The 20731-nt window shown below is 45.6% G+C and overlaps 1 protein-coding gene across 5 annotated transcripts; it reads right to left on the reverse strand.

Annotated features, from left to right (window-relative positions):
• Positions 1 to 334: 334 nt before the first annotated feature.
• Positions 335 to 20487, reverse strand: LOC140410835 (4-galactosyl-N-acetylglucosaminide 3-alpha-L-fucosyltransferase 9-like). Of its 5 annotated transcripts, none has more exons than XM_072499529.1 (2): positions 19333 to 20487; positions 335 to 4505 (listed from the first exon to the last, which is right to left on the reverse strand). In XM_072499529.1, the coding sequence occupies exon 2, from the start codon at positions 4495 to 4497 to the stop codon at positions 3418 to 3420; it is 1080 nt and encodes a 359-aa protein (XP_072355630.1). In that variant the 5' UTR covers positions 4498 to 4505; positions 19333 to 20487; the 3' UTR covers positions 335 to 3417. The 5 variants fall into 5 exon arrangements, with proteins under 5 accessions (XP_072355630.1, XP_072355631.1, XP_072355627.1 ...); XM_072499530.1 differs by lacking the exon at positions 19333 to 20487 and adding an exon at positions 18729 to 18841; XM_072499526.1 differs by lacking the exon at positions 19333 to 20487 and adding an exon at positions 18706 to 18822.
• Positions 20488 to 20731: the final 244 nt, after the last annotated feature.

Here is a 20731-nt window from a genome sequence, read left to right on the forward strand (position 1 = left end):
TGCATGACGTAGATGTAATTTATGACAATGGGGTAGATATTCCACTGTGTACAATTGAAGGAAATGCTCTTTATTTGTTAGTTAAAATTTCAGTTTAGTAAAATAAAACAAATACCTTCAACAGTACCCATGGAGAAAAACAGCAGAAATAATCAAAAAAAAGAAATACAGCCACATAGAAACAAAATAATATAAAGTCATTACCTAAATAAAATAATTACTGTAAAATCCAGTATTATTTCTTACAGCATCAAGAAAGTGTTTGAGACTTACAAAACAGTGGATGGAGTAAATACCATTCATAGATTTAATCAGTGATCTTGTCACCCAAGTGTACAATAGCTGAACCTTTATTCAGTAGCCAACATACAAATATTTATATCTCTTTTTATGTATTACAAAAAGTTAAATTGTTTGATCATATTAATCACTTTTAGGGAAAATACAGCTTTTACTCCCCCAGAACATTTAGCGAGAATAAATTCCATTGTGTTGTGATCACATTTTTTAAAAATACAGAGATTTAATTTTGAGTAGCTGATTATTTCAGTGCGATTGTTTAGAAACCCAGTGCTTAAAATGATCATAAATGTAAAAATATATATATCCAATAATAGTACAAAGGTGAGTGAAGATGACAACACGCCACTGAGGTGAAAACCTTTGCTAGTCACCAGGAGCAACAGAATTCCTGCCAAACGCGCAAGATTCATGAACATTTCAAATGTGGACAGAAACTGATTAAAATAAAATAAAATATATTTAATTTAATCCACTTATTACATTAAGTCAATGCTTGCAGCTATCTTGCTAAATAAAGCACAGAGGACAGACTGCAAAATGCTATAGAATAAGCCCATTTTCAGTTTCAAAGGGTTCAAACTCGGTTTAGCCTGCAGTCCAGCAGTTCCAGTGCAATTTTATGTCAATGTTGTAGAAAACACATTACATTAATCCATTTCAGAACAAGCTATGGGCTTGAAGTGCAAAGGTATTTGTAATTCACAAAAATCATTTCAAGGGAGCACTTCTCATGACAACTGTAGGCCTTACCTCCAATTGCTATGCCACAGCTAGTAAACAGCAGCTGAACAGTATCTCTGGCCCAAAAAATAGGAGATATTTTTTGTTGAAGAGGAATGATAGGTCATCAGAGTCATTTGTTTGACAAGAAGAACAACAGCTTGCATTTATGTAGGGGTAAATTTCCAGTCCCGCCCAAAGTGGCAATCGTTGCAGGAGGGACGGACATGATGGTGGACCATTTAAAGATCGGTGGGAAATAGTGTCTGAAGTGTCAAAAAAATCCCAAGGTTCTTCAAATAAACAGAAAAAAAAATTCCTGAATCAGGATGTGATACTAAGCTGAGTGACAAAACCATGGTGAAAGTGGTGATTTTAAGGATGGTCTTAAAGAAAAGAAAGATGCAGTGGCAACGTGAGAGGAGTTTATGGAAGGGATTCCAGGCAGCTGAACCTCTAAGTGGCTGGCATAAATCCAAAGTGGAACTTCCTCCCACGAATGGGTGGAGATCCCACCTTCTGCCAATTAATGCTTATTGGAGCATGATTTGCTGGAGTCGGATCTGCTGGAGTGGGTGGTAAAGCATTCCCCAGCGACACTTCAAATGGCCCCCGCCAGCCAGAAAATTCGGCATTGCATATTTAATGGATTCAAACTTGGACATGTGATTTACTGTTGCTAATAATCTAAGTGCATGCTTTATCTCTATTATCCATTTTGTGTACATGTCTGTCTGCACGAGGGGGTGAGTGTATTTTGTTGCACTTACATTTTGGGGTGTTGTGTGAATAAACATTACCCTTTCATTGAATTTAAATTTTGTGTTTATTACTGAAATTCACAACCCTAAAATTGTTTAAAGTGCTCCCTCTAAACCCCAAGTTGTTGCAGCCACCTATGAGGTGAAAAAATGTGAGAAAAACTAACACATCACCTCCTTGCCCAAACTGAAGGGAATGCTTAACAGGAGAGTAGGGAGATTATCTGGAGCATTTTCTAATAATCTAATAATCTTTATTGTCACAAGTAGGCTCACATTAACACTGCATTGAAGTTACTGTGAAAAGTCCCTAGTCACCACATTCCAGCGCCTGTTTGGGTACACAGAGGGAGAATTCAGAATATCCAATTCACCTAGCAGCACGTCTTTCGGGACTAGTGGGAGGAAACTGGAGCACCCAGAGGAAACCCACTCAGACACAAGGAGAACATGCAGTTTCCACACAGACAGTGACCCAAGTTGGGAATCGAACCTGTGACCCTGGTGCTGTGAAGCAGCAGTGCTACCCACTGTGCTATTGTGATGCCCTGGGGTTTCTGTATGGGGGCCAGAAGAGCATTGCTGCTCCTCTTGACTTACGTGTAAACTAAAAAATCTTTAGAACAAATATACTTTGGTCCTCTATTGGCTCTGACAGTGGTTCATGACAGGTTTTGACAGGTATAGAGGCCACCAATGCGGCCTTGTTCGGGCCTCAGTTTAAAATGGCAGTTTGTGTGAGCCCCTGTAATGTCTTCAGAACCTGGTCTGCATTTCTAAAGATGATAGTCTGAAATTTCAAGCTTCTGTCAGCAAACTTGTGGTGGGTAAGGTATTAAAAGTCTCCATTCTAACTGCTGCTTGGACATGATGGCAGTTATTAAATTTGAGCCCATTACACCTCTGCTGGCTATTCGATAAACAGATATGAAGTCAAAGTGCCTGCAATAAATGGTAGACAATTTGTTAATTTTCAGCTGCCTGTCAATTTTCTTACTACCTGTCAAATCACAGAATAACTGTGTTGGATCCCAGGTCACCTCATCCACTTTGTATATAAAGTAATGACAATAGCCAAGGTTTGAGCTCCAGTCTCATGTAAGATTATAAATTCTGAAAAAAATCATTGGCACTTTACTCAATATGGATGGAATATACAGTGTTTATAAATTATTCAAAGTTATTTTCTTGAAACTACCATATAAGACGAACAATCTTTCTCCTGTTAAAATATACAGAATGGCTATACCATCTGTTTCAGGATATGTTCTCCATAATTCCTAGTAAAGGTGATTTCTTTTTCTCTGATATTTTTTTCTGCTCATGGCGATGATCAATGAAAGGGGGAAGGCAACTTGAAATTTCTTTCAAATAAAATAATTCACATTGGAATGCAATCACATTTTCCAGCGCAATTCAATTTAAAATGAGAATTTGATGCCCAGAATTCCACTGCTGCAGTTTCAGAGCATGACGAATTCTCACATCAGCAGGAAAGAGCTGTTGAGTTCTTTTTGGTTAAACAAAGCTTAAAAGAGGAAGTGAAAATATTTTGTTTTGGAGCAAGAAGTCAATTGAATTCAATAGATTTTGCTGATGATCCATGATATTCAACAGAGATTTGTTTTAGAGTTCAGCCCCAAAACCATTTCTCCAAATTGGAACATGATCTATATTTTTGATACCGTTTTATGTTCTCACACACGCTACATGCGTGTTCATCCCAGAAACGAACTGACCGTACTGAGTAGTGTTTCCTCCATTTGAAGTAGGTCATGTACAAATCTTCATTCCCGTCCAGTTTGTGCAGGTAACCCGCAAGCTCTTCAGCTGAGTGGAAATCATCCACATGAATGAAAGAATCGGCTGGAATGTAATTTTCATAGTTTTTTCTGGATGTCCCCAGGACCACAGGCACGGTACCAGCAAGCAAAGCATTGTAGAGCTTTTCAGTTATGTAATCTTCATGTACTGAATTCTCAAAGGAAAGGTAGAACTTACAACTAGATATGGTAGGCATCAAGTTGTTATCGCTTAGGCGTTCCCCAAAGGCTTGACCGTAAGTGCTGATATTAATATAGTTGCGGAATTCATTGTAGAACTTCACTCTGGCATGATTAGTGTTCCAATGGCTTACAACCCAACACACCAGATTGCTTTTCTTAGGCAGTTTAAAATCTAATGGAACTTTGTTTATTATCAGAGACCCATAAGGCACTACGATATCTGAACCTTGTCGATAAGTCAAGGTCAGGTTGAAGAAATGGTCGAGTCCAGTTTTTTTTGGAGAGTGGGTAGGTGACTCCAGGTTCATCCAAACCCATTTCTGAAATGTTGGCCGAGGCTGTTTGGGCAGATTGGACAAGTCTCCACTCATGTCTCGGTGATGGAAAAGGACAGCATCGGATTTGTCATAGAGGTTTCTATCCGCAGTTAAGTGGCATTTATGGATGTTAAACTCAGATGCACAAGAATTGAGTTTAAATAGCTGACCAAAAGGCCAAAACCAAATGAGCACAATAGTTTCATTCTCTTCAGCACTTGTCACAAAGGGGTTTTTCACACCTAGTTTTAATGTGGCAGATTCTAATGGAGCATAAATCCAGCTGTTAGACGGTTTGACATACAGCAACACCATGGCTAAAAAACAGCCCAAAATGATTAGGGAAATTAACAGGGTGCGGCAAATCCCTACACTGGACACAGATGTCATACTGACTCCTGTAAAGAAAAAAGATGAAGATTATTAGAATCCTGGGAGCACAGCTCCTATTCCATTTAAACTCTATCTAAATCCAAAACATTTGAACAGAACTTAACTCATGGAATGAGGAAGATTTACCTTGGAAATATAGGAGAGAGGGTAAAAGGAGCGGGTGAGGGATAACATCAAAATTAGATTTAAATTTAGCAAAAAAAGAAATGAAACAGAATTAAGAAAAGTAAGTCATAATCAAATATAGACAACAAAGAACATGGTAATATTGTTAGAATTAAAATATACTTAGTAGTTATTATTATCCCAGACCAGATCCCAACAATAGCTAGGATACTGAACAGACACCCCAATACTTATTTTAATTTTTTAAGACTGCGAGGCAAGGATACTTCATTCCAGGAGTGATTTCATGCAAAATAGGGATAAACAAACTTAATTCCTAATACACAATTGAAGTATCTTGAACATCACACAAGAAAATGCTTTACAATTACCCTTTAAGCAATGCTAAACAATGCAGCGACACAATAACCCTTAACTGCTAACTTTACTTCCACTCAAACAACAGAACAATCTCAGAACCCAATCCACTTTTAAATACAGTTAACACTCAGGAATACTTGATGGACAGAGATGTCTTTAATACTCCACTTTGAGAAAGAGAGATCTTTGAAGACTGCTTTAAATAAAGAGACCTGACCGCCCCCCTGCCAGAATAATGCAGAATCTCTGGCTGTATTTCCTCAGAAAACCTTCTTAGCTCACCTTCCAGCCAAAAACTAAAACTGAACTGACTGCTTTAACCCCTGGCTCCTCCCACTGACTTCCTAATCTCCCTAAGCTGCACACAATGGGCGTGATTTACCAGCTGCATCCCACCAAAATCGGAAAGGGATGCGGCCGGTAGATCCCGAGAGTGGCCTCTTTTAGGATTCCGGTCAGTCGTTACGCCTCACAAGATCGAACGAGATCTCTTAAGGCGTCACCACCTGAATCACGTCCACAAGAGGTGGGACCCAGGCTCGCAGAGTTAAGTTGATTTTAAAAACTCACTTAACTCTGCTTTTGTCGACGGTTATATGTTTTGATTGTCGTTTTTCTTCTGCTTTTAAGTTTGGGTGAAGATGGGGGAAGTATAAGTTATTCGGTTCTATGGGTTTTCGGTGTGTTGGTGGGGGTGGCTGGTGGGGGCTTTTTACTTTTTATTACTTTGATTTGCACTATTGGGGGGGGTTCTTTGTGGGTTTTTCGTTTTGGGTTGTCTTCTGTAGTAATTGGGAGATTGTTTGGGGTTGGTTTGATGAGAGAAGTGGTTTCGATGGGCGGGGGGGGGAGGGGGAGGGGAGTAGGGAACAATAGGTGGGAGACTTATTGGCGCCGGAGGCGAGGGCCACCAGGCTAGCTGGGTGAACGAGTCTATGGAAGCACAGTGGGGGCTGTGTATATGTTCAATATATGGCATGGGTTAGGTTACAAAGTGGTGTTGCTGGTGGGGGGGAGTTACTCTGCTGACGAGGGAGGGACTTAGGTTTTGGGACAGAGAGGAGGTTGGGGGTGGGGGCTGCCAGGAGACAGGCCTGTGGAGGCCTGGCACATGGGCTGGAGGTGGGCCCAGGAAAGGGGATGGCTGACCGGCGGACGGGGGGGGGGGGGGGGTGGGGGGGGGTGCAGTGCCCCCCAACTAGGCTGATCACCTGGAATGTTGGAGGGTTGAATGGGCCGGTCAAGAGGGCACATGTGTTCGCGCATCTGAGGGCTCTGAAGCCGGACGTGGTGATTTCAGGAGACACACCTGAAAGTGGCAGATCAAGTCAGGCTAAGGAAGGGTTGGGTCAGTCAGGTCTTTCATTCAGGGCTGGACACCAAGACTAGAGGGGAGGTGATTTTAATCAATAAGCGGGCGCAATTTCAGGTGGGCAGTATAGTCTCAGATGGGGGGGGCCATTATGGCATGGTGAGCGGCAAGCTGGAGGAAGGAAGGTAGCCATGGTTAACGTGTATGCGCCAAACTGGGATGACGTAGAATTCATAAAGAGGGTACTGGGGAAGATACCTGACCTGGACTCGCACAAGCTGGTGATGGGAGGGGATTTTAATACGGTCATCGACCCTGGCCTGGACCGGTCGTGTTCAAAAACGGGGAGGGTACCAGCAATGGCGAAGAAACTGTTAGGGTTCATGGAGCAGATGGGGGGGGGGGGTTGACCCATGGAGGTTTAGGCAGCCGACGGGGAGGGAATTTTCTTTTTATTCGCATGTGCATAAGGTTTATTCCCGGATTGATTTTTTCATTTTGAGCAGAGATTTGCTGGCGGGGGTGGTGGACATGAGGTATTCGGCGGCCATCACTATTTCGGATCATGCCCAACACTGAGTGGAACTGCAGGTTAATGAGGAGAGCTTCCAGTGTCCGCAATGGAGATTGGACGTGGGCTTATTGGTAGACGAGGCGGTGTGCGAGAGGCTGGGGAAGTGCATGCAGAACTACCTGCAGATCAATGACACAGCGGAAGTCTCAGCAGCGGTGGTCTGGGAGGCGCTGGAAGCAGTGGTGAGAGGGGAGCTGATTTTGATCCGGGCTCATAGGAACAGGATGGGTAGGGCAGAGACGGATCGACTGGTTAAGGAGATCCTACAGATAGATAGGAGGGGTGTGGCGACCCCGGGGGTGGAGCTGTTAAGGGAACGTCGGAGGCTGCAGGCTGAGTTCGGGGTGTTGTCCACAGGCAAGGCAGTGGAGCAGCTGAGAAAGGCGAGGGGTGCAGTTTACGAACATGGGGAGAAGGCCAGCAGAATGCTGGCACAGCAGCTTAGGAAGAGTGAGGCAGCCAGGGAAACAGAGAGGGTAGTTGATGGGGATGGGAATTTGGTAGGGGAGTCGGCTGGGCTAAACAGGGCAATCAGGGACTTTTACAATAGACTCTATCGCTCGGAACCCCCCATGGGGCCCGAGGGGATGAGACGCTTTTTGGATGGACTGACCTTCCCAAGGGTGGGCAGGGAGTTGGTGGATGTGCTGGGGGCCCCGATTAGGGCCGAAGAAATAGTCGAGGGCTTGAAGGCAATGCAGTCGGGTAAAGCCCTGGGGCCGGATGGGTATCCGGTGGAATTGTACAAGAAATTCTTGGGGATATTAGGGCCGTTGCTGGTCAAGGTTTTTAATGAGGCGAGGGATAGAAGGGTGCTGCCCCCGACGATGTCACAGGCCACTATTTTGTTAATATTGAAGCGGGACAAGAACCTGGAGCTATGAGGGTCATAGAGGCCGATCTCACTGCTTAATGTGGACGCCAAGCTGCTGGCCAAAGTTTTGGCCTCCAAGATTGAAGATTGTGTGCCGGATGTGATTATGGAGGATCAAACCAGGTTTGTCAAGGGCAGGTAGTTGGTGGCCAATATAAGAAGGCTGCTCAACGTGATTATGATGCCCCTGGAGAGTAGGGAGGTTGAAGTAGTTGTGGCCATGGATGTGGAGAAGACGTTCGACCGGGTGGAGTGGGACTATCTATGGGAGGTGTTGGGACGATTTGGGTTCGGCAGGGGCTTTATCGACTGGGTTATGCTGTTGTACCAGGCCCCGGAGGCTACTGTAAGGACGAATAGGGCGACCTCGGACTATTTTAGACTGCACCAGGGAACAAGGCAGGGATGCCCCCTCTCCCCACTGCTGTTTGCGTTAGCTATAGAGCCGCTGGCAATTGCTCTGAGAGCTTCAAGGGGCTGGTTCGGGGGGTGGTGGAACATAGGGTCTCGCTGTACGTGGATGACCTGCTCTTATATGTAACGGATCCAGGGGCAAGGATGGTTGAAATCATGGCGACTTTGGGGGAATTTGGTTGGTTTTCAGGATATAAACTGAATATGACAAAGAGCGAGATGTTTGTAGTCCAGGCAAGGAAACAGGAGGGTCGGCGGGGGGGGGGGGGGGGGAGTTACCGTTTAGGTTAGTGGCGGACAGTTTTAGGTAGTGGGGGACAGTTTTAGGTACCTAGGGATACGAGTGGCACGCGAGTGGGGCCGGTTACACAAGTTGAACTTGCCCCGGTTGGTTGAGCAGATGAGGGGCGAGTTTCGGAGATGGGATGCGCTACCGCTGTCGCTGGCTGGGAGGGTGCAGACGGTTAAGATGACGGTCCTACCGAGACGGTCCTGCCCTGTACAATAGTGGAGTGTGCTTTGGTTTGGTCTACCCGGCTCGTCTCAGAGTAACATTTGAAGAAAAAGACAATTTCTTCGATGTGCTGGGAGAGGTGGACTCTTTTGTTAAAAAAACACAAATTGGGCACGTTGTAATTTGTTTTTTTGGCTCTGTCGATGAGCCACGTTGTTGGGGTTTCATGTTTATTCTTGTTTTCTCTGTTCTTGTTGGGGTTGAGTTCTTGTACTTTTTGATTAGGAGTTTTATACTATGTGGGGTTCCGTTCTCTGTATAAAACTCCTAATCCAGAACTATAAGAACTCCAACCCCAACAAGAACAGAGAAAACAAGAATAAACATGAACCCCCAACAACATGGCTCATTGCCAGGGCCAAATCAACAAATTACAACGCGCCCAACTTGTGTTTTATTAACAACAATGTGGCAATACATTGTTTTGCTTCCTTTAAATGGGGTTTTGGTATTTTGTTATTTAGATCTATTTTTGTCTTTCTCCAGTTGGAAGTCTCCCTCCAGAGAGTTAGTTAGAGGGTGCTGTTATGGGCCAGATTTTAGAGAACCCCAAAGTGTATCATGGAGTTCACCTGACCCACAACTTTTAATACATTGTGGTATGGGGAGCACACGGCCCACTCTACAGGTGTGGTAGAGCAGAAATGGAAAAGTATTTTTTAAAGCAAAACAATGTTTATTCTATGAACTCAAGTTAACCTTTTTGAAAAAATCAAAGAATATCTTAGCAACCATCAATTCAAATACAACCCCCAAAGAATACAACACTAAGTAATTCTTTAAGCTTTCCTTTTAACATCCATAAGGCTTAAAACACCTTTTACCAGAAACACATCAGGTTAAAGTCACGACTGTTAATAGTTTTAAATCACCAGGATCGATTTACAGTCTTTAGATTACAGAGAGAGACTCTAATACACCTTCTGGCTGTGACTGCAGCTATCCAGCTCTGAAAACAAAACTAAAACACACCCTGCAGCAAGCAGCCTAAAATGAAAGTAAAACGCTGGCAGACAGCCCAGCTCCACCCACTCCTTGATATCACTGCAGTAGTAAACACCCATTTCTTAAAGGTACTCTTACTACAGACATTTATATACACACCCATTTATAAACACCCATTCCTTAAAGCTACTCTCACATGACAGTGCGGCTTAGCGCCAGAATGTGGCGACTAGGGGCTTTTCACAGTAACTTCATTGAAGCCTATTTGTGACAATAAGTGATTATTATTATTATTATTGTTATATTATTACTTAGTGAAGTGTGCAAACCATTGGGAGCAGTGTAAAATAAACTAGCTTTGTTTCAAATACATAGCTTGATGTTCTTTGTCAACACTACGACTTTTAACCATCTTGGAGAACTATACAAGGAACATCACACTCAGCTCAAGAGTTTAAACTCCGATGTAATGTTTTTGCAAGAGACTCATTTGTGGGTCCGAGATCAAACTAGGCTGTGCAAGGCGTGGGTAAGGCAGTTTTTTCATTCTGGTTTTGAAGGTAGGGCCAGGGGTATGGTGACTCTAATTAATAAAAGAGTTCAGCATTCCACTTTTAAGATTATAGCTGATCCCAACGGTCGATATGTTGGCTGTGCTCCCTAGTGAGCACCCCAGTTTTCATGATTGACATTTACGCCCTCCAACTGAGTATGAAAAGAATTTTATTAATACCCTGCAGATCTCCCTTCCCAATCTAGACTCATGTCAGCTTATTTTAGGAGGGAACCAGAATTGTGTCTTGGACAGCCTGATAGCACAGTGGTTAGCACTGTTGCTTCACAGCTCCAGGGTCCCAGGTTCAATTCCTGGCTTGGGTCACAGTCTGTGTGGAGTCTGCAGGTTCTCCACGTGTCTGCATGGCTTTCCTCTGGGTCCTCCTGTTTCCTCCCACAGTCCAAAGATGTGCAGGTTAGGTAGATTGGTATGATCAATTGCCCTTAGTGTCCACAAAAACGGTTAGGTGGGGATACTGGGATAGGGTGGAGGTGTGGGCTTGAGTGGGGTGCTCTTTCCAAGGACCAATGCAGACTCGATGGGCCAAATGGCCTCCTTCTGCACTGTAAATTCTATGATTGTATGACCCTGGATTGGATTGTTTCAAGCCTAAATCTCTTGCTCCATCGGATATGGTCAGGGCTTTGTCCTCTTTCCTGATGCAGATGGGGAGGGGGGAGAGGGGGGAAGGTAGATCCTTGGCATTTCTTGAAATAAAGCAAGCAATAAAGATTTTGTTTCTCGTGTCCACCAAGCATATTCACGAATTGATTTTTTGGATAGGGTTCTCCACCCTTTGGTGGTGGCATTTGAGTACTCAGCAATTGTTACTTTTGATCATGTCCCGCACTTCATTGATTTGTCGCTCGAGTCTGGCCGCACCCTGGAGATTAGATCCAGCATTGTTAGTGAATAAAGAATTTTGTGAGTGTATGTCCTCTGCCATTGAGGACTATATAAAATCTAACAAATCTGATTCAATCTCACCCTCCACATTGTGGGGGACCTCTTAAGGCAGCCCTCAGGGGGGAAATTATCTCCTACATTTGTTGAGGTTGGAGCAGCAAAGACTGGTGGATTCCATTCTAGAGGTGGATCACCAGTACTCCTTGATCCTACTTCGGAACTACTGGCAAATAGGGAAAAAAAGCTACAGACCCAGTTCGAACTATTGTCGACTGGCATGGTGGTACGTCATTTACAATGCTCCTGGGGCACTTTTTATGAGTACGGAGAAGGCCTGTCACCTTTTAGCTCATCAGCCCAAATGGCAAGGGACCTCCCAGGAGATCACACAGATATTCAATACGGGTGGCAACCTCCTCCTCAGGTTGATGCAGTTTTATTTTATTCGTTCATGGTGTGTGGGCACTGGCAGCTGACCCAGATCGAAATTGCCCATCCCTAATTGCCCTTGAAGGGGCAGTTAAGAGTCAACCACATTGCTGTGGGTCTGGAGTCACGTGTGGACCAGACTAAATGTGGACCTTAAAGGACATTAGTGAACCAGGTGGGTTTTTAAAACGATCAACAATGGTTTCATGGTCATTGTCAGACATTTAATTCCAGATTTTTATTGAATTCAAATTTCATCATCTGCTGTGACGCGATTTGAACCCGCGTCCCCAGAACTTTGTCTTCTGTCACTGGATTGCTCGTCCAGTAACAATATCACTCGACCCCGTAATCTTTTATATCTTCTTACCGCAATGTTTATAAATCGGAGTCTCCTGTGGTTGGGTCAGTCATGTTTGACTTTCTGGATGGGCTACTTATCCCAACTATGGAGGTGGATAGGAGCAGTGAATTGAAATTCCCTTTACACCCTGACAAAATTTTAAAATGCATTGGGTTGATGCAATCTGGCAAACCCCTGGACTGGATAGCTTTCTGACTGAAAACTACAAAACTTTCTCGGAGAAGCTGGTGCCTTTAATTTTGGACATGTTCAATGATTCCTGATGTCGGGGGACGTTGTCCCTGACCCTCACTCACGCCTCTATTTCCCTACTTCTTAAGCAGGATAAAGTCCCGACAGAGTGCAGTTCTTACCGTTCTATTTTGCTTCTGAATGTGGACGTCAAGCTACTCGCTCAGGTGCAGGCAACCCGGCTGGAGCCTTGCCTTCAAAATATAATCTTGGAGAATCAAACAGGCTTTATGAAGGGCCAACAATTGTTGACCAATATATATTGTCTGTTAAGTGTTGTCGTTTCCCCCTCCTCAGTACCTGAACCTGAGGTGATGGTATCTCTTGATGCTGAAAAGTTATTTGAAAAAATGGAATGAGAATATTTATTTGAGATTCTTGGGGGGGGGTTTGGATTTTACCATAAATGTATTTCTTGATTTTATCTGTTGTATAATGCCTCTACTGCCAATGTTTATATGGGAGCTTTGAACTCTGATTATTTTCCTTTGAATAGGGGCACTAGGCAGGGTTGCTCACTTTCCCCACTCCTGTTTGTTTTGGCAATAGCGATGCTTTCTAGCATTGAGGTCCTCTAGTAAGTGGAGGGGGATTGGTCGGGGAGGGGTGGAACATCCGATACAATTCCAGAGACATCGGCACCACTCCCTTTACTCTGGAAGCATAAACAGCAAGGTCAATGACCGATTAGGACACGCCCAGCCATCAAGGCACCCGCCCCTTTATTGGCTCAGATCGAAGGCAGTGATCAAAGTCTGCTGAATTATTGGGTCCAATCCTAAGGACCACCCAAAAGAGCGTGAAACCCCCCCCCCCCCCAGGATAAAGAGAGACACTGCCATGTGTTCGATCTCTTTTGGACCTGGCGCTCCAGCAACGTCCATCTCCAACTGCAGCACCACGACCACAAGCAAGTCCAAGTTCAACGCTCGCTGCCAGACGGATGAGCCCAGCTGAACCGCAGTTACTTCGCCAGACCCAGCAGAGCCAGATTCGAACAAAGGCCACTGTTCCTCTGACCTAAGCCGGGTGCCTGAAGTTAAGTACAGGTTGTCATAGTGTTAGGTGTAATTTAGCTCATAGTGTTTATGTTGCATGTATAAGTTAATCTTGTGTGTAAATAAAGTATTATTGAACTTGAACTAACTAACTGGTTGTTGAGTCTTTGATTGATATCCGGTTGAACCTTGTGGTGGTATCATTTGATACCTGGCGACTTTGAAAGCAATATAATATCAATATCTAGACAAAAGAAGGGCAACCTCATTGAATGCCATATTTATAGCGAGTAAATATAGCAACAGGGGTAGATTTTTGTTGGAGGGAAGTTTGCAGATTTGGAGGGGTTGGAGCAGACACATCAGTTGCCAAAAGGGATTGGGTCCAGGTATCTGCAAGTTGGGACTTTATGAGGAAGAAGGTGGCCTCGTTTCCAGCACTACCACCCCTGGCGCTGGAGGACAAACCCCTGTCCAAGGAGGAAATAGGAGAGGTCAAGGTCTTGGATATATATGGGAAGCTGTTGAAGAGAGAGAGTGCCCCGGTGGAGGAGGCTAGGTGTAAGTGGGAGGAAGAGCTGAGTGGCGCTTTGGGGGCTGGAGTATGGAGTAATGGTTTGTGGAGCGTTAATGCATCCTCATTGTGCGCAAGACTAAGTCTCGCCCAGTTCAAAGTGGCAAAGAGGGCGCACATGACTGTGTCCAGGATGAGTCGGTTCTTTCCAGGGGTAAAGGGTAGGTGTGGGCGGTGTGCAGGGAGGCCGGTGAACCATGTTCACATGTTTTGGACACATTTTAGGTTGGGGGGGGGGGGGGGGGGGGAGAGGAGGGCTGGGTTTGGAAAGGATTCGCAGATGTCGAAGATATTGAGGGTAACAGTAGCTCTGAGTTCAGAGGTGGCAATATTTGGAGTGTCAGAGGATCCAGAAGTGCAGGTGGGGAGAGGGGTCAATGTGTTGGCCTTTGCCTCCCTGATAGCCCGGAGACGGATTTTGTTGAGCTGGTGGGACCTGGAGCTGCCGAGTGCAGGGGTGTGGGTTAGCAATTTGGCAAAGTTCTTAGACTTAGAGAAAATCAAGTTCGCCATCAGAGGTGCAGAGGAGGGATTCACCTCGAGGTAGAAGCTATTCATCGACTTCTTTTTAAAAAAAATTTAGAGACCCCAATTTGTTTTTCCAATTAAGGGGAAATTTAGCATGGTCAATCCACCTAACCTGCACATCTTTGGGTTGTTGGGGTGAAACCCACGCAGACATGGGGAGAAGGTGCAAACTCCACACGGACAGTGACCCAGGGCTGGGATTCGAACCCGAGTCCTCAGCGCCGCAATCCCAGTGCTAACCATCGTGCCACATGCCGCCCGTTCATCGACTCCTTTAAAGAGTATTGAGTCGTCAGTGGGGATGGTGGTTTCAGTTTGTTGGGGCCAGGGGCCTGGGTTCATAGAATCATAGAATTTTACAGCATGTAAACAGGCCCTTCGCTAGTCCCAGTTGCCCGCACTTGGCCCATAACCCTCTATACCCATCTTACCCATGTAACTATTTAAATGCTTTTTAAAAGACACAATTGTACCCGCCTCTACTACTACCACTGGCAGCCCATTCCAGACACTCACTACCCTCTGAGTGAAGAAATTGCCCCTCTGGGCCCTTCTGAATCTCTCCCCTCTCACCTTAAACCTATGCCCCCTAGTTTTAGGCTCCCCTACCTTTGGGAAAAGATGTTGACTATCTACCTTATCTATGCCCCTCATTATTTTATAGACCTCTATAAGATCACCCCTAAGCCTCCTACACTCCAGGGAAAAAAGTCCCAGTCTATCCAGCCTCTCCTTATAACTCGAACCATCAAGTCCCGGTAACATCCTAGTAAATCTTTTCTGCACTCTTTCTAGTTTAATAATATCCTTTCTATAATAGGGTGACCAGAACTGCACACAGTATTCCAAGTGTGGCCGTACCAATGTCTTGTACAACTTCAACAAGACGTACCAACTCCTGTATTCAATGTTCTGACCAATGAAACCAAGCATGCCGAATGCCTTCTTCACCACCCTGTCCACCTGTGACTCCACCTTCAAGGAGCTATGAACCTGTACTCCTAGATCTCTTTGTTCTATAACTCTCCCCAACGCCATACCATTAACTGAGTAGGTCCTGGCCTGATTCGATCTGCCAAAATGCATCACCTCACATTTATCTAAATTAAACTCCATCTGCCACTCGTCGGCCCACTGGCCTAATTGATCAAGATCCCGTTGCAATCCTAGATAACCTTCTTCACTATCCACTGTGCCACCAATCTTGGTGTCATCTGCAAACTTACTAACCATGCCGCCTAAATTCTCATCCAAATCATTAATATAAATCACAAATAACAGAGAACCCAGCACTGATCCCTGAGGCACACCACTGGTCACAGGCCTCCAGTTTGAAACACAACCCTCTACAACCACCCTCTGTCTTCTGTCGTCCAGCCAATTTTCACCCTGGATCCCGTGAGCTTTAACCTTCTGCAACAACCTACCATGCGGTACCTTGTCAAAGGCTTTGCTAAAGTCCATGTAGACAACGTCTACTGCACTGCCCTCATCTACCTTCTTGGTCACCCCCTCAAAAAACTCAATCAAATTTGTGAGACATGATTTTCCACGCACAAAGCCATGCTGACTGCCCCGAATCAGTCCTTGCCTCTCTAAATGCTTGTAGATCCTGTCTCTCAGAATACCTTCTAGCAATTTACCTACTACAGACGTTAGGCTCACCGGTTTGTAGTTCCCAGGCTTTTCCCTGTTGCCCTTCTTAAACAAGGGCACAACATTCGCCTCTCTCCAATCTTCAGGCACCTCACCTGTGGCTGCCGATGATTCAAATATCTCTGTTAGGGGACCCGCAATTTCCTCCCTAGCCTCCCACAACATCCTGGGATACATTTCATCAGGTCCCGGGGATTTATCTACCTTGATGCGCTTTAAGACTTCCAGCACCTCCTCCTCTGTAATATGCACACTTCTCAAGACATCACTATTTATTTCCCTTAGTTTCCTAACATCCATGCCTTTCTCCACTGTGAATACCGATGAGAAATATTCATTCAGGATCTCACCCAACTCTTGTGGCTCTGCACATAGATGTCCTTGTTGATCCTTAAGAGGCCCTACTCTGTCCCTAGTTACTCTTTTTCCCTTTATGTATCTGTAGAAGCTCCTTTGCATTATTTGCCAAAGCAATTTCATGTCGCCTTTTTGCCCTCCTGATTTCCCTCTTAACTCTATTTCGACAATCTCTATACTCTTCAAGGGATCCACTTGATCCCAGTTCTTTATGTACGTCATATGCCTCCTTCTTCTTTTTGACCAGAATCTCAATATCTCGAGTCATCCAGAGTTCCCTACTTCTACCAGCCTTGCCCTTCACTCTAAAGGGAATGTGCTTACCCTGAACCCTGGTTAACACATTTTTAAAAGCCTCCCATTTACCAGCCATCCCTTTGCCTGCCAACAGTCTCCCCCAATCTACCTCTGAAAGTTCCTGTCGGATACCATCAAAATTGGCCTTGCCCCAATTAAGAATTTTAACTCTTGGGCAAGACCTATCATTCTCCATAGCTATCTTAAAACTAATGGAGTTATGGTCACTTGTCCCAAAGTGATCCCTCACTAACACTTCTGTCACTTGCCCTTCCTTATTTCCCAAGACGAGGTCAAGTTTTGCCACCTCTCTGGTCGGTCCATCCACAGACTGAATGAGAAATTTCTCCTGAATACACTCAACAAATTTCCCTCCATCCAAGCCCCTAATGCTATGGCTGTCCCAGTCAATGTTGGGAAAGTTAAAGTCCCCTACTATTACCACCCTATTTTTCTTGCAGCTATCTGTAATCTCCTTACATATTTGCTCCTCAATTTCCCGCTGACTATTTGGGGGCCTGTAGTACAGTCCTATCAAGGTGATCTCTCCCTTCTTATTTTTCAGTTCCACCCATATAGACTCAGTGGGCGAACCCTCGGATATATCCCCTCTAAGTACTGCCGTGATGTTCTCCCGAATCAAAAACGCCACTCCCCGTCCTCTCTTACCTCCTGTTCTATCCTTTCTATAGCATCTGTACCCCGGAACATTGAGCTGCCAGTCCTGCCCCTCCCTTAGCCATGTTTCAGTCATAGCTATAATATCCCAGTCCCATGTGCCCATCCATGCCCTGAGTTCATCCGCTTTGCCCGTCAGCCCCTTGCATTGAAATAAATGCAGTTTAATGTAGACTTTCCTTGCTCTCTGCCCTGCTTTCTCTGGTCATGCTTTACACACTCTCCCTTCCTGCCTTTTGTTTCCGTCCCCACTGACTTCCTACATCGGTTCCCATCCCCCTGCCACATTAGTTTAAACCCTCCCCAACTGCACTAGCAAATACACCCCCGAGAACATTGGTTCCGGTCCCACCCAGATGCAGACCGTCCGATTTGTACAGGTCCCACCTCCCCAGAACTGGTCCCAATGTCCCAGGAATTTGAAACCCTCCCTCTTGCACCATCTCTCAAGCCACGTATTCATCCTAGCTATCCTGTCATTCCTACTCTGACTATCACGTGGCACTGGTAGCAGTCCTGAGATTACTACCTTTGAGGTCCTACTTTTTAGTTTAACTCCTAACTCCCTAAATTCAGCTTGTAGGACCTCATCCCGTTTTCTACCTATATCGTTGCTGCCTATATGCACCACGACAGCTGGCTGTTCACCCTCCCCCTCCAGAATGCCCTGCAGCCGCTCCGAGACATCCTTGACCCTTGCACCAGGGAGGCAACATACCAACCTGGATTCTCGTTTGCGTCCGCAGAAATGCCTGTCTATTCCCCTTACAATTGAATCCCCTATCACTATAGCTCTGCCACTCTTTTTCCCGCCCTTCTGTGCAGCAGAGCCAGCCACGTTGCCATGAACCTGGCTGCTGCCACCTTCCCCTGGTGAGCCATCTCCCCCAACAGTTTCCAAAACGGTAAATCTGCTTTGGAGGGAGATGACCGCAGGGGATCCCAGCACTGCCTTCCTACTCTTCCTCTGTCTGTTGGTCACCCATTGCCTATCTGCCTCAGTAATTTTAATCTGCGGTGTGACCAACTCACTGAATGTGCTATCCACAACTTCCTCAGCATCGCGGATGCTCCAAAGTGAATCCATCCGCAGCTCCAGAGCCGTCAAGCGGTCTAACAGGAGCTGCAGTTGGACACACTTCTTGCAGATGAAGGAGTCAGGGACACCAGAAGGTTCCCTGACTTGCCACATCTCACAAGAGGAGCATGACACGGGTCTGAGCTCTCCTGCCATGACTTAAACCTGAAGTTAAATTTGAACTACACTACACAGCTAAGAGAAAGTCAAAGAGAGAAAAATCACTTACTAGTCACAAGCCAATCGCTTACCTGCTGGCTGTGATGTAATTGCTCCCGAGACTCCCTCACAGGTCTGCTTCTCTGCACCTCCTTAAGATGAGCACCAAATTCCCTTCATTAGTTAATTAATTTACTTAATTAATTGGATTTTTTTTTTTTTTTTGGAAACTCAACTCCAAACACCAAACTCCAAAAAACACAGCCCTCACTCACCTCTTACCCGAACTCAGCCTTACCCAAACTCAGATACACTCTGTTTGCTTCCAGCACTCCGTTTCTAAAGGCTCGTCAGCCACACCTTTTGTATCCTTCCTGATTTACACTCAGCCAATAGGCCTGCTCCCGGAACTGAACTCCTGAAACTAACAGCTGACCTGCAAGGTAAGGAAGCTGTTAAACAGTTAAAAAATGGGGGGGAGGCACCGGAGTGGCAGCCGGGAGGGTAGGGGAGATTTTTGAGAGGGGTGTAAGGATGTTGTGGCTGTTTGCTGTTGCCGCGGTTGGTTTTGGTTTTTCTTCTTTCTTATGTATATATTTGAAAATGCTTCCAATAAAATATTTAAAGAAAAAAGACTGTGAAAAGATCGATTCACTCCAGGCATGATTCCATGAAGAAATCAGGTGAGTCATCTTTCAAAAAAAAATTATTGTGAATAACAATATTAAACCTGTTTAACTTCAAACCCGAAAAGAACAGCCACACCCGTACACCTTAAAATTACGATTCAATTTCCCATCAAAAAACAAGATCATACACATGCAGCTCTAAATATAGCTTAAACATGCAGGCCTTAAAGTGATACATGTCTCACTGTGCACATTCTGAGAATCTCTTCTTACTCTATCTGAAGGTCTTCAAATGGCTGCTTCACTTGATTTGTTTCAGTCTTTCCCTTGTCTCCGGAGAAGGCTGCTCTGTTTTTAAAGTAGTATCTTACTTGGAAAAGGAGTATGGACTCGGAGTCAAGCATATGGGAACTCAATTTCTCTTTTCTCAAACTCATTGCGTTTCTGCCTCAACCTGTGGTCCCAAAAAAAGCAAGAGTTGCCAGATCAGAGATCAGGGACGATCGGCTGGAGAATCAATGTTACCGATGAAATCGGGAGTGGCGCCGCTAAGCGGCATACTCTAGGAGTACGCCGCTGTCATAATATCCACGCATGTATATAATGAAGTGCGGACAGGCAGTGATTGACACACAGGATGACCAGTAAGCACACAGCACAGTGCAGCCAATCACCAGACAGGACACCACCACTATAAAGCCAGAGGGCACTAGGTTTCCCGCTCTCTCTGGACCCAGCCACTGAGACAGTCCGAGTCCACGAGCTAGCACAGTGCAAACACCATGTGGTAGCTAGTGAGTCTGGTCAGGCTAGTACAAGGTCTCCAGTCAGTTCAGTATAGTGTTGACCCACAGTTAAATATGTATGTTAGTTCTATCGGTCAATAAAACCGTGTTGGATCTTCTACAGTGTAGAGGTCTGTTACTTGCATCGCTGCATCAACTGTAGTCCACACCGAACTGACCTGCCTAACACATCAGCCGCGTGCCGTATCGACAGTTTCAGGATGTTGCCTGAGGCCCTCCCCATAAAGCTCCGCCCCCCCCAACCGGCCGAGTTCCCGATGGCGTCGGTCACGTGTGCTATCATTTGTCGGGAACTCGGCCTGGCGGCTGTGGACTCAGTCCAGCCCGTCACAGTCGGGGAAGGGCCAATCCGCGGGCAGGGAGGACTTTGGCAGGGGCTGGGGGCACTGTTGGGGGGTGGTCCGGGGCTCGCGAGCCGGCCAAATGGGAAGGCACTATTTTACAGGCCGGGACCACGCGCGGCCGGCGCTATGTTTCTCGGCGCGGCCACTGTAGACCGCCACCGTGCGCATGCGTGGCCATGGATCCGGCAATTATCCGTGCCGTATCGGCAGTTAGGTCCGGGTGGTCTGCGCTGCCTTCCTGCTAGCCCCCAGCCAGATGGAGAATCGGTGGCTGTTTACGTCAAATCTTTGGTCGTAAAACGCCACCGTTCTCACGCCAGCATCAAGACATAGCTTGAAAATCAGAGAATCCAGCCCCAGACCTCACTTCCAAAAGCCTTTCTCCAGCCACTGTCTCTCTTCACAGCTTCTCACAATATCGCTCAGTGCCTCTCCCCCCACAGCTGTTAAAAAATGTCCCTGAGCTCTCTTAGCTCCTCCCATCACTGACCTCCTCTGCCAGTGTTTAACCCTTAAATTGTC

This window comes from Scyliorhinus torazame, chromosome 4 (assembly GCF_047496885.1).
Source record: "Scyliorhinus torazame isolate Kashiwa2021f chromosome 4, sScyTor2.1, whole genome shotgun sequence".
Classification (NCBI taxonomy): Eukaryota; Metazoa; Chordata; class Chondrichthyes; order Carcharhiniformes; family Scyliorhinidae; genus Scyliorhinus; species Scyliorhinus torazame.